The sequence below is a fragment of the Anoplopoma fimbria genome, chromosome 3 (assembly GCF_027596085.1).
Source record: "Anoplopoma fimbria isolate UVic2021 breed Golden Eagle Sablefish chromosome 3, Afim_UVic_2022, whole genome shotgun sequence".
Classification (NCBI taxonomy): domain Eukaryota; kingdom Metazoa; phylum Chordata; class Actinopteri; order Perciformes; family Anoplopomatidae; genus Anoplopoma; species Anoplopoma fimbria.
Window position 1 is genome coordinate 15894552 of NC_072451.1, and position 12187 is coordinate 15906738.

The following is a 12187-nucleotide window of genomic DNA, read 5'->3' on the forward strand; positions in this document are numbered from 1 at the left end:
ACCATAACTCACTTTCATTTTAGCTTGGGAGAGACACAGAAGGGTGTTTGCTTGAGTCAGTTTCAAATTTATTCTGAAGACTCCCAGCCAACTCAGCCCTTTCATTATGTCCACGCCCATGACTCACAGCAGCGCAGTCTTCCTGACATTTTTCTCACCTTTCCTGTTGCAGCCCCACGCGGTTTGACTTCCCTATGCACTTTGAGACAATGCTCCGACCCATTACAGTGCATCCATGGGACATGTTGTGAAGGACAGGGGGCCCAGTGTAGCCAGCTCCAACCACTCTCACTTTTATCAGCAGTTTATAGAGATAGTGAGCACTTTCGCTGTGGGAGCAGAGAGCCTCCCCCACACCAGGCATTCGTTCGGTACACATTCCTGTGGTGTTAAGTGAGGAGCCCAATTCTGTTCCTCCTACCAGAATGCTTCAGTGGAGCTGCAGAGTAGAGAGGAGGGAGGACACAGGGGTCAATTTCTGTGTAATCTTCGGAGAGCTTTCTCAAACCAGAAAAACAAGCTGATACACAAACAAGTCATTATACCAAAGATAATGAAAAAATGAAAGCTTAGTTGTGTAGCTTACACAACTAAAAGCACCTGCTTGCCATTAATATAAATCAATGTAATACTCCTGCTAGACATTATAGTGCTTTTATAGGCATTTATATATCATATGGCACAACAAAAATACAATCCCATAGGAACTTATAGTGTTTTGCTTTGATTTAATGTCTCGCAGCATTTTATTTTTTTTTTTTTTTTTTAAATCTTACAAAACTACATAAAATGGCAAAATTGAAGCTATATTTCCCCCTGCTGGATTAAGAAAATACATTAAAATGCATTTATACGAGGTGACGTGTTCAACACAATACCAAGACACTGCCCCTAGGGTGTCACCCGCGGATCTCAACAGGGAGGCTCAGTGAGTCTGGGTGTGGCAGCATAGGTGTGTCTGTCTGTTGACTCACTGCCAGTAGCGACAGATACCGCGGGGCTCAGAGTAACGTCTGCCCAAACCACTGTCTTTCTTCACGCAGCCTTTTAACGCAGGCACACATCCAACCAGTCGCTCTTTTGGACGACACGCCGTCGGCGGAGTTCAGTTTCCTCTTACGGAACAGAAGTTCACCAAAAAGTATTTTCAACAATGGCGAATGTTTTAATTTCCCACATCTGCTTGGCGTTGGTAAGTTTTGTTTTATATATATTTTTTTTTTTTCTTTTTCTTTTTTTTACTAAGCTTAAAGAATAGTACTGTTTATTAAAGGTGCACATTTGAACATTCCCCGTAAAAGCCAATTTCATTCTCACTTTGAGACCGACTTTCTTCTTCAGATCCTGTCCCGTGTGGAGTCGTGTTTGATCCCGAACTCTGTGTACATAATTGTGCCAAAAACAATTCTACCTGGATCCCCAATAACAACAGGTGGGCTACTTCACCCAGCAGCCACTCGTTCATTAATGATTTATCCTACAGTTTGTCTCCATTACAGTTTGGATTGTTTCACGCATGGGCTATTGTTTTTCCTTTATGTGCCTCTTTCAAACATTTCCCTCTCTCGGTTTCTCAGTTGAAGTTTCCGACTGCGACACCGAATCGATCCGCTTAATGTCGAGCGATCCGAGTTTTTCGATCACGAGCAACGGGGTGATCGAAGCCGTAACGAGTGTTTCGGTGGCTGCGGCGGGGCGGACATTTTCTGTGAGGGCTCGGGACAGCAGTGGACCGGAAAGTGAGATGGTGGTTCACCTTGTTCACAGCACAGAAACGAAAAGACAGGTGAGGTTATGCGTGGCTGTATGCCTTTTATAGCAGGGTTATTATACATTTATACATTTCAAAGTACATGTTGTTGTTTTTTTTGTTGTTGTTGTCTTTAACACCCTGATCTGTTTGCATGTCTCAGATACCCACAGACTCTCTGAAACGCTCCAAGAGACGATGGGGTATCCCACCCTTCAACATCTTGGAGAACTATCCGGGACCTTTTCCAAAGGACATTGACATGGTAACGTTTGCTGATCCTGAAAATAAAAACTACTTTAACATTGTGGTGTATATTTATATATATTTTTTTTACATTTGATCTTTAAATAATCTGTGCAATCCACTGTGCAATACCAACAAGTATTCTGTCTGTTTATATAATAATATTTTAGTTATTGTTCATTTTAACGTTTTTTACTTATTTATTATTCTGTTCTGTGTGATTACTTTTTTTTTTTTACTATACTTGTTTTGAACTTGTTTTTTTCTTATGTCTCTTGTTTTTACTATCCACTCTGCTGCTGTAATCCTGCAAATTTCTCCCCACTGTGGGACTAATAAAGGATTATCTTATTTTATCTCATCTTTACCGCAGCATTTGCAATACAAATCCACACATTTTCTTAATTTTCCTCTTGCTGCATTTTGTCTTTTTCCCACACAGATTATGTGATACACACCCAGACACACCCTTTTAAACACATTGCTTCCCAATGACTTTATGCAATGATTAATTCCTTTTTTAAAATACCTGCACTACCAGATTGTCTATTGGAATCTGTGTTTGCTTGAATATGTTTGAATATGTCGGTTTCTGTTGTAGATTGTATCGGACTCTTCAATCAACTTTCCAGTGTACTACACCATCTCTGGACCTGGCGTCGATGAGGAGCCGAAAGGGCTGTTCAGTCTTAACCAAGACACTGCGGTGTTGACTATGCATAGCACAATTGATCGCGAGCAGTACCCAAAGTTTACAGTGAGTGTGAAACACCATTAGAACTAATGATTATTTTCTTTATCAATTGATCTGATGATTCTTATCTCAAATAAGTGATCTTGGTCTGTGAAATGTCATGTAAAAGGGAAAAAATGCCTTGGGTACAGCAATGTTTGGGATTGTTTTGCCTTAAAAACGATTTGAACAATACATTCAATAACAGTTTTGGCTCTAGTGTCAAGCCAACATGTTTATTATGTTGATTTGACCCTTAAGTGGAATAATTCATATTTGACATTGCTGCACATCAGCTTAAAGGCCCTTTAAATGACTAATCTGTCATTGAAATTAAATTGTAATATTGACTTTCTTCGTCACAGTTAAAAGCCAGAGTTTTCAAGAAAATGAACAACGAGGAGACAGACTTACCTTTGAACATTATAATAGAAGTGGATGATGTGAATGACAACGCTCCGATATTCCGAGAACCACTGCAGTTTACTGTGCCCGAACAGAGCATCCCAGGTGAGAAGCATGAAATACACACCAGTAATCCTGCGGTATTAAATCGTCAGTTTGGGTGATAATAAACTTGTTGGTCATGTTTTACACCTCAGGGACAGTGGTGGGGAAGGTGAATGCTACAGACAGAGACCTAGCAGGAAGCCTCCACGTCAAGATCAGGTATTTTCTCAAGCCAGAGTCAGACCTGTTTGCCATCGACCCAGTAACAGGTGTCATCACCACGAAAACCTCAACCCTGGACAGAGAGGTGACTAACCAGCACCACTGTATTAATGAGTTACTCTCAATTATGAAATTTAGATCATACAAATGCTTTATCTTAGTCTCTTGCTTCATATTAACCCTTTTTTATAATTTCCCTTTGTCACATTTCTTCTTTAGGTAAATGACAAGCAAATGGTGACAGTAGAAATCAGAGATTTGGACGGTGCATCTAACGGTCTGTTCAACACAGCAACTGCAACCATTACGTTGGGTGATATAAACGACAACCCACCGACTTTCACAGAAACATCTGTAAGTCATAAGTGGTTAATAAAAAAATAAAAAAGATTTCACATCGCCAAACAATGTCTTAATGTTTTTTGACAATCAAGTATTTGTTATAAGTGTTTTGAGCTTGATTTAAGTAACACACTTCTTTTTGTCCTTTAGTTTTCAACCAGTGCCAAAGAAAACGAAAATGAAAAACTTATCCTTCGAATTCCCGTTAAAGATAAGGATTTAATAAACACACCAAACTGGATTTCCCAATTTATCATCACTAAAGGAAATGAAAATGGAAATTTCAGAATGGCCACTGACCCCGAAACCAACGATGGGCTTCTGTATATCGCAAAGGTGAGTGAGATTTCATAATATAATTAATAAACTAGTAGCTTTTTAGTATGATAAAGAGACTTGAAAATTATGGAAGGTCGAGGCCTATAACCCAGCAGTAAAATCGATCTCTATTTTCAATACACTCCCTCCCTGTTTTTTCCAGCCTTTAGATTGTGAGCATAACCAAAATGTAAAGCTTGAAATTATGGCACGTAATGAAGCCGACCTGACCACCAACGCCCAATGGCTGACCATCCCTGTGGATGTCAATGTTATCGATGAAGATGAGGGTCCAGAATTCTCAGCCCCTACCATCCGCCTCAATGTCAAAGAGAACACACCCAACGACACGGTTATAGGAACTTACACAGCTCTGGATCCTGAGACCAGGAGCATCAACGGCATCAAGTAAGCCATCTTCCTTTATGGTTGTCTCGAAGCAATTGGCTTTCCCCTGGTACAGCAAAGCTGATGGCAGAAACAATTGCATCTAATGCTCAAGACCCCAACTCAAGTTTATTTTACTTATCTTTAACACTGGAGGGCAGACTTTCACTGCTGAACTGAAGAATGGGTTCCTAATACACCAGTATGTTTCCCATCCTCTCTTAGGTATTACAAGGTCACAGACCCAGCCTCCTGGATCAATGTGGACAGAAACACTGGGCAGCTGAGGGTGGCAAACACACTTGACAGAGAGTCACATTTTGTCCAGGATGGGATTTACAACATCACCATGAGGGCTGTTGATGCTAGTAAGTCCCTTGTAAATGCTGTACATTTCCTTTCCCATGACTTGTGTAAGCCAGGCACTCCATACAGAACCAAGCTGTTGTTTTGACGGCAAAAACATGCTGGTACAGAGTTGGTGCAGGGACGACGCATTTTTGTAGGACAACCCCAGAAGTTAGTGTAGCACTGTGGATTTTTTTTATTGGATTTTGGATTATTGCTTTATGATACTTACACAATTCTTTCACGAAGGAACACCACTCTTATGATTATTAAAGCGTGAATTCAATCGGAAGAAGTCAACAGCTATCATATTACGCGAGAAATGAATTATAACACGGTCAAATGAGAGTTTGTATACACAACGGGACAAAGACACGCTAAAGCTTCAAAAGTCACGAGAGGGGAATTCACGTATTCAATATGGTAGAACAAAACCTTAACCTGTCTTGAGCTTGTGTTAAGCACAGACCTTATTTCTTGCATTTAATCGAAAATTGTACGTTCAAAAAACCCACAAGGAACCGGAAGTGCAAAAATGGGAACTCATTTCATGGTCTTAGGACTCATTTGTGCAGCGTTCTACTGCTCAGATAATTACATACGCTCCAGTATATCTCCTGTTCTTCCATAATTCTGCTGAACCATATAGACACTTAACGTTCGTTAATCATGTCGCATGACCTGTTTTATAAACTCACTCTGTCTCCGTTGGGTTTGGTAAATATCAAAACCAAGAGCTGTGCTTTGTGAAAGTGTGTAGTCTGCATGTCAAATCAACACAGGCGTCAGCGCCATGCCTCTTGGCGGTATTGTTACACCATACGAAAGTTATTAAACACCAGCTCCACCCTCACCGGTATCTGTCTGAACAAACAGCATGTCTCTGTCTCGGCTGAGAGAAACTGTTGACACAGTGTGTTGTGACAAGTCACTTACAATGACTCACGGTTCTCTGATCTGATGCTGAAAATTGGGCTCACATCCAAGCTGCTTGTCTTTGAATTTGTTTTATCATGTAAAAAATACTAATGTAATTCTCATGTGTTTTAGGCTCCAAAACCGGAACAGGAACAGTCATCATTGTGTTGGATGATGAAAACGACGAAATGCCAACGATCCCTACCAGCGAGTTGTTGTTGTGTGAGAAGCAAGGACAGCTCGGCTCAGTGCTGGTTACTGCTGTAGACAACGACCAGTACCCGAATTCTTCCCCGTTCAGCTTTAGGTTGGCAGATGATGCTGATGGCAAATGGTCTGTCAAAAAATTGAATGGTAGGTGGTTGTATTTTGTTTTTTTTAAGTCTATATCTGTTAGAGAGGGTCTTTTAGACAAAATAAACATGCTTAATAACAACAATGCATTATCAAAATAAATCAGTAACACAGTGAATGAGCCAGGGTCAGGTTGATTGCTTACAGCTCTATTGATAATCAATTATTGAGGCTTCAGACCTGCATTAAAAGTCTTGACTTCTGTACTTTTAGTAAGTAAAAGTACAGAAGTCACATCACCAAATAGACTTAAAGTTTCAAAAGTTTAAGTGCAGATTTTTAATTAAAGCTAATTAGCTGTTAAATACAAGAAGTGGAGTGGAACCTTCATAATTGCAGAAAATGAAAATACTCAAGTACAGTTCTTCTGTAAATGTAACTAGTTACTTTCCAGCACTGGAACAATACAAAAATATATAAAAGATGTATTAGCCAAGATATTTTTTACCGTTCAACATTTTGTAACAAAATCCTGTAGATTAGTTTTTTTACATAATTGCATCCATTGTGTGCAAAAAATAAACCTCTGCTGACTGGTGGACAAACAAGGTAATGCCGACACTGTTCAAAAGTGCAGCAAACATCTTTTGTCCTTCAATTTCTCATTAGGCGACATATGTTCTAATACATAACTGTATATCTACATACATCTGCATACATTAGACAGTAATATTTACCAGCTGGTTTATCACTTGGGGGGTATACGTGTTCATTCTTGAGACAAAGAAGTTGATGCATGGGCAATGCATGAATACTAAAAATAGGACTTTGCATACTTACTGTTTCGATATTGTTTTGCTGTTTTAGTGTGGGATGGTAACCAGTTTTGTAAACCGTGTTTGACCCTCTATGTTATAGAGGGTCAAACACGGCTTTGGGAAGTATTTAAAAATCACAACAAACATCTGCTTGAATCTGTCCTGAAAAATTAACTTTTTCTAACTTTAAAGTGTTCTGCACAGTGGTGTGCTATTTCTTCAAGTAACCTTTTTTTTATTAATTTTTTTATACACGTGTTCCCTCCTCAGACACAGTAGCTACGTTGCAGCAGCTCAAAGATCTTCCTACAGGGATATACCATGTTTCCTTGGACATTAAAGATCTGCAGGGCTCTGGTCAAACACAGACAGCAACAGTGAGGATCTGCAACTGCAAGAATGGAGTCTGCCTTACCAAGCCAACCTCTACGTCATTAGGGCCAATGGGTATACTGACTTTGCTGTTGCCTCTGCTCCTCCTCCTACTGCTCGGTGAGTCCCCGCTGCTATACTCTTGCCAGTAGAATTGTGAGGCTACACAGTGTGCAGATAATGAAACAGGAATTTTGTGCTCACGCTTGTGTAAAAGCGCAAGAGGAGTGATACAAAAGTTTGAAGTTCTGTCACTGAATTATGCACTGTATATTAGGCACAGAGCAATGATATGTGGTAGGATCATTACACAGTGTATGATGCCATAATGTGCACTCTTGTGATGCCTTCCACTTGTGCATGGAACACTGTTCCAAAATGCACTGTTTGTGCATTCATTGCTAACATATTTGCCTTGTTATTTCAGGGCTACTGCTTGCATTTTTCTGCGCGACAAAGAGAGAGACGAAACAAATTGACGATATGGGAAACAGTGGTGGAATCCTGCTCAAATCAAACACAGAGTCCCCGGGGGAAGAAGTGGTAAGGACATGATAATGAAAGCATTGCCTGGGCCCACACCCTTGTAAAGAAACCTTATTTTTATCTTCCCTTTTTTTCTCTCTCTTGCATTTGTTTTATTTATTTAATTGTTTCTTGATTGCCTGTTCTTTTTTTTTTCTCCGCAGGATTCAAGTCTCATCAAAGTTCCCGCTACATTTGTTGAATCAGCAATGAAAGGCTCAGTTAAGGGTTCTATGTCGGGTGCAGGATGGATGGCAAACAATGGCACACTGGGCGCCAAAGGCATCCACGAGAATGGGATCTATAATTCAGATGTTGTCACATCCGATATAGAACAGTACTATTCTGACCAGTATAACCAGTATGGTGCTCCACAGTTCGCAGCTAATCATGTGGGTAGCGTTGAAGGCTTTGACAACAGATTCCTCGTCCAGGACTCAACTCTTCTTCACAACTGGCAAACAAATGGCCGCTATATAAACAAGGTAATTTACTTTTGTAGTAACAAAAAGTTAAGATCTTTAATATATGTATTTATAGTATAACAAAAAAAAGGGGGGCCGAGAGTGGGAGGAAGCACAAAAAGTGGCTGAATTAAATGTGTCCAGATGTGTACACCTCTCATTCTCTGAGGTTTAATAACTTCTGTTATCGGTTAGGGCTTAGGTAACTCTCCTGTGTAATATAATCGTGTTCTCTAAGCCGTGATAGTATTCCCTGTAAACGTTATTATTTCTCAACTTCTTGGTGAGAGATATTATTTCTCTGTGTAATATCTGACTGCCAGTCATATCCTGAGCAGCCTCGTGTTATCACATGGTGTAGCATCTCCACTCCTATCGCTCACGCTTGGTCCACACCGCATAATAACCCTCTTCCTCTCCCCTTCCGCTTCGTCTTGCAGAAGCTGGCCTACTTCGGAACGGAGGAGGACGGGCGGTACGCGGACGACGTGGTCCACGCCTACGGGTTTGAGGGGAAGGGCTCTGCTGCTGGCTCCGTGGGATGCTGCAGCAACATTGGCGACAACGATAACCTTGACTTCCTAAACACGCTCGGACCAAAGTTCAAAACTCTGGGATCCGTCTGCAGAAAGACATGAACGACGGAGCTAAAAAAATAACAGTGTTTAATCCTCACTGTGCTGGATGTAGAGAGTGGGCCTGGGATCTAAATGTTTGGTGTGCCCTTGAACATGAATGAGAAAAAGAACAAGCAGGGGGCGTCAGTGTGTTTGCACCACTCTGCTGTTGCTTATTAGTCATTAGTTATTTTTAGCAAAAGTCTTTTGCACTGAAAACTATCTATATGCAGTCAGTTGTACATACTTTGTGTCTTGTTTTACGTGTTGTTTGCCTTTAGAGTCATCCATCCTTTAGCTACACCTGCTTCTCTATGTAGAACGATATATCCGGTGAAGGGTTGCGGGACTTTTCTGTCTACTGTATTAGTGACGATTAGGGGTATTTTGGTTATTGTTAATAATCAGTGTTCAAAGTAAAAGATAGAATTTTGCATTTGTGTTGCTGAGTTTAAATTGCTTGCTGAATTTTATAGTTTTGATATATTTTTTAAAGAAAAAGAAATACCTAAATGAAATAAGACAATACAACTGCCTTCTTTACTATTTCACAGGAACATACTTCATTTCAAATAACTAGTTTGGAATTATTTATGGATTTGTTGATTGTCTTCCACTGGTTTTCTAAATCATGCAGTAATTATCTGTGCTAACACATTCCTCCGCAGCTCCTGACTGTTGAATGGGCGTTGTTTCAGCCCCTTTGTGCCATTGAGGTCGTTGTGACATACTGACAGTAGCCCTGTGAAAGTCATCGCAAGGGCGTGAATGTGACGAGTGAGGTGTTACTGACACTGCCTGCAAATGTTTGAATACCAGACTGACCAGACTTAAGAAAGGCTAAAAAAGTGTCCTTGAACCTGCTAATTAAAGGGAACCGTGTCATTCCTATTTGTGTATATTGAGGTTTTTTTTTTTGTTGTTGTAATTTTTGCATGGTCATTAAAGATTGTTTCTCTTGGTGAACTTGCGCCAGCGTGTCATATAAGAGTTTTTGTGTCTTACTTAAATGTAATGGAATAAGATTTATGAAAAAAAGGTTATTATTATTATTGGACAGGTTAGAAGTATTTTAAAGTTAACTGAAACTCTATAAACACCGCCATTTTTGCCCACATCTTGGATCCCATGTTACAGTATGATTCTAATAACATCAACTTACAAAAATACAACGCCTCCCTTGTACTGTAACTGTGTACTTTGGAAGAACGATAGAACAGAATGTGAGAGCAAAGACGGTTGTACATTGTGCCCAGTCTCTTTGTGTACTGTGGTGAATGATTTACTGGGTGTGGCACTCCGAGCTTGCACAATATGAAGGGCCCGGTGTTACTGCCAAGCTCCTGACCTCCTGGCTAATATTAAAACCTCTAGTCTTCTGCAGATAAAGTTGGTGCATTTAAACAGTATCGTTGTGCCTTTTCTGTAGTTTCCTCCACGCTAACGGTGCTGTACCGATTGCCCAAAAGTTTAGCTGCACCACAAATGATCTACTTTATAAACAGAAAAATACCGTCATCTTTGAGAAAGATTTTCCAGTTTCAAATTCACTGTAGGGTCCAATCAATGTTGCTTTTAATCCATTATTGATAACTTGTTAAAAAAGGGCGACATTCTGTGGATAACAAGCTTAGCTACATTATGCACAGAGATCCATGAATAAATAATACAGTATAGCAAATGTATTGGAACCCAAATTGAAATCCCCCATTAGTTCTTGATGTTATCGCGCTTTTGCCGATTACAGATTATTAATGTACATATAATATATATATATATATTTTTAAAGCATCGGTTCTCGTAAACAACTCACAAACTGTTGTTTCGATGACATGCAGATCATGGATCAGTGTGATGAATTACAAGCTGGAAATATAATTAGAGGGTCCAGAAAGGACCATCTGTCATGTGATTGTGGTGATGAGTTATCAAAGATGACAGCAGAGAGCAGGAAAAAAAAGAAATAAGGGAAATTAAATCTTGTAACGAAACTGGTCTCTCGCTAAGATCAAACACTGGAATCTCGTTTAATAATACAACAATATTATCTGCACAGATTACAATAACACTGTCAAAGTTATGGGAGGATGTGAACGAGATGGGAACATCAAGGGGTTTTTGCTCAAAATCCCACAGGGGCCAATTAGGAGAATCTTGAAAAGTCACTTAACTCAAAAATAATGGAAATAAGCAGTTAACCCAAATATCTAAAGAAGGCACTCCAAGCACAGACGGCAGCTCTATTACCCCTATTTTACCAATAAACAGTCTTTATTTCTTTTTAATTACCATCGTCTGCAGAAATAAAAAGCTTTTGTGTAGAACTGGTATTCCAGAAATCTGCTATGAATCTGCTGCGGTGATTCAAATTCCTAGGAATTTTTGGAGACACATTTCTGAAGAGATCCACGCAATGTATTCAGCATGGTTACCCTGAGTTCATACTCTCTGTTGGGTTTGTTACTAACAAACTGGGCACAGTGATGACACAGCATTAGGACCTCAGAGTTACTTGGGACAGCAAAAATCATTGACACTTTTTTAATAGACGAATACCATTGAACTGGTGTGAAATGTATCGTGGAAGTCCAAACTGAGAACGAGGAAGGAAAGAGTTTGACATGCTGGTAGCAGATCTTACACGATAAGCTGCCTCACCTCACACTTTCACTGCTGTACACGGCCTTCATTTTCACACATGACATAGTTAGCACAAAAGAAACATTCCCGTAAACTGCTCGAAACAACATGCTCAGCTGTCCTAACATATGGTGGTGCGTGCGCCATGGGAGCTGTATGACAAAAATATCTTTGCAGCAATTAAAGCAACAACCAACGAGAGCTTAAGATCGTTTTATTTCAGCGTTATCAAGTGCACCCTTATGTTAAGCAATGGCACTGATAAGCCACGTAATTCAATAGACAACTTTGTGTGTGTCCACCGTTATCAGAGCTGCTTGAGCCATCACTTTCAGTCACTTCTTTAAAGATGCAATTAATTCTAAAGCAGTAGCGTGAAATTAATTTATTGCTTGTAATTAGTTTTCGGCATACTGTGAAAACAATCTCTCCAGATAGGGTGTTTTCACCCTCCACCAGAGAGTCTGAGGACACTTGGCTCCATCTGAGTTCAATATGGAGTGGAGCCTTCAGCTGCCAAGAACGCGGAGCACAGCAACTTCTTAACCCCCTGCTGAATTTGGCCTCAGGATTTATGGCTTTAAATGACATGTGCAAGATATTGCTATGAATGCACATGACAAAGTAATTTCTTCACTATGTGCCTTGGGAAAGCACAAACCAGGTCATGTATATATGGAATTTAGGTTAGTTTGAGATTAATTAAGACACTGAATGAGTGTATTCCTGCATGCAACAGGCCT

General features: G+C 40.0%; 1 protein-coding gene across 1 annotated transcript; it reads left to right on the plus strand.

Annotated features, from left to right (window-relative positions):
- The first annotated feature begins 909 nt into the window (after positions 1-909).
- On the plus strand, positions 910-9774 carry dsc2l (desmocollin 2 like). The gene is made up of 16 exons (XM_054626799.1): positions 910-1192; positions 1342-1432; positions 1578-1786; positions 1914-2015; positions 2598-2753; positions 3095-3239; positions 3332-3486; positions 3621-3755; positions 3894-4079; positions 4225-4469; positions 4674-4816; positions 5847-6068; positions 7097-7318; positions 7626-7741; positions 7888-8208; positions 8628-9774. Exons 1-16 carry the CDS (start codon positions 1154-1156, stop codon positions 8823-8825), a joined length of 2685 nt encoding a protein of 894 aa, XP_054482774.1. The 5' UTR covers positions 910-1153; the 3' UTR covers positions 8826-9774.
- Positions 9775-12187: the final 2413 nt, after the last annotated feature.

Excerpts from the sequence above, each read along its gene's own strand:
- dsc2l (XM_054626799.1), top strand. The coding sequence starts at position 1,154 with ATGGCGAATGTTTTAATTTCCCACATCTGCTTGGCGTTG. Across the intron at positions 2,754-3,094 it reads AGCAGTACCCAAAGTTTACA|TTAAAAGCCAGAGTTTTCAA; the intron begins GTGAGTGTGAAA and ends TCTTCGTCACAG. Across the intron at positions 4,817-5,846 it reads CATGAGGGCTGTTGATGCTA|GCTCCAAAACCGGAACAGGA; the intron begins GTAAGTCCCTTG and ends CATGTGTTTTAG.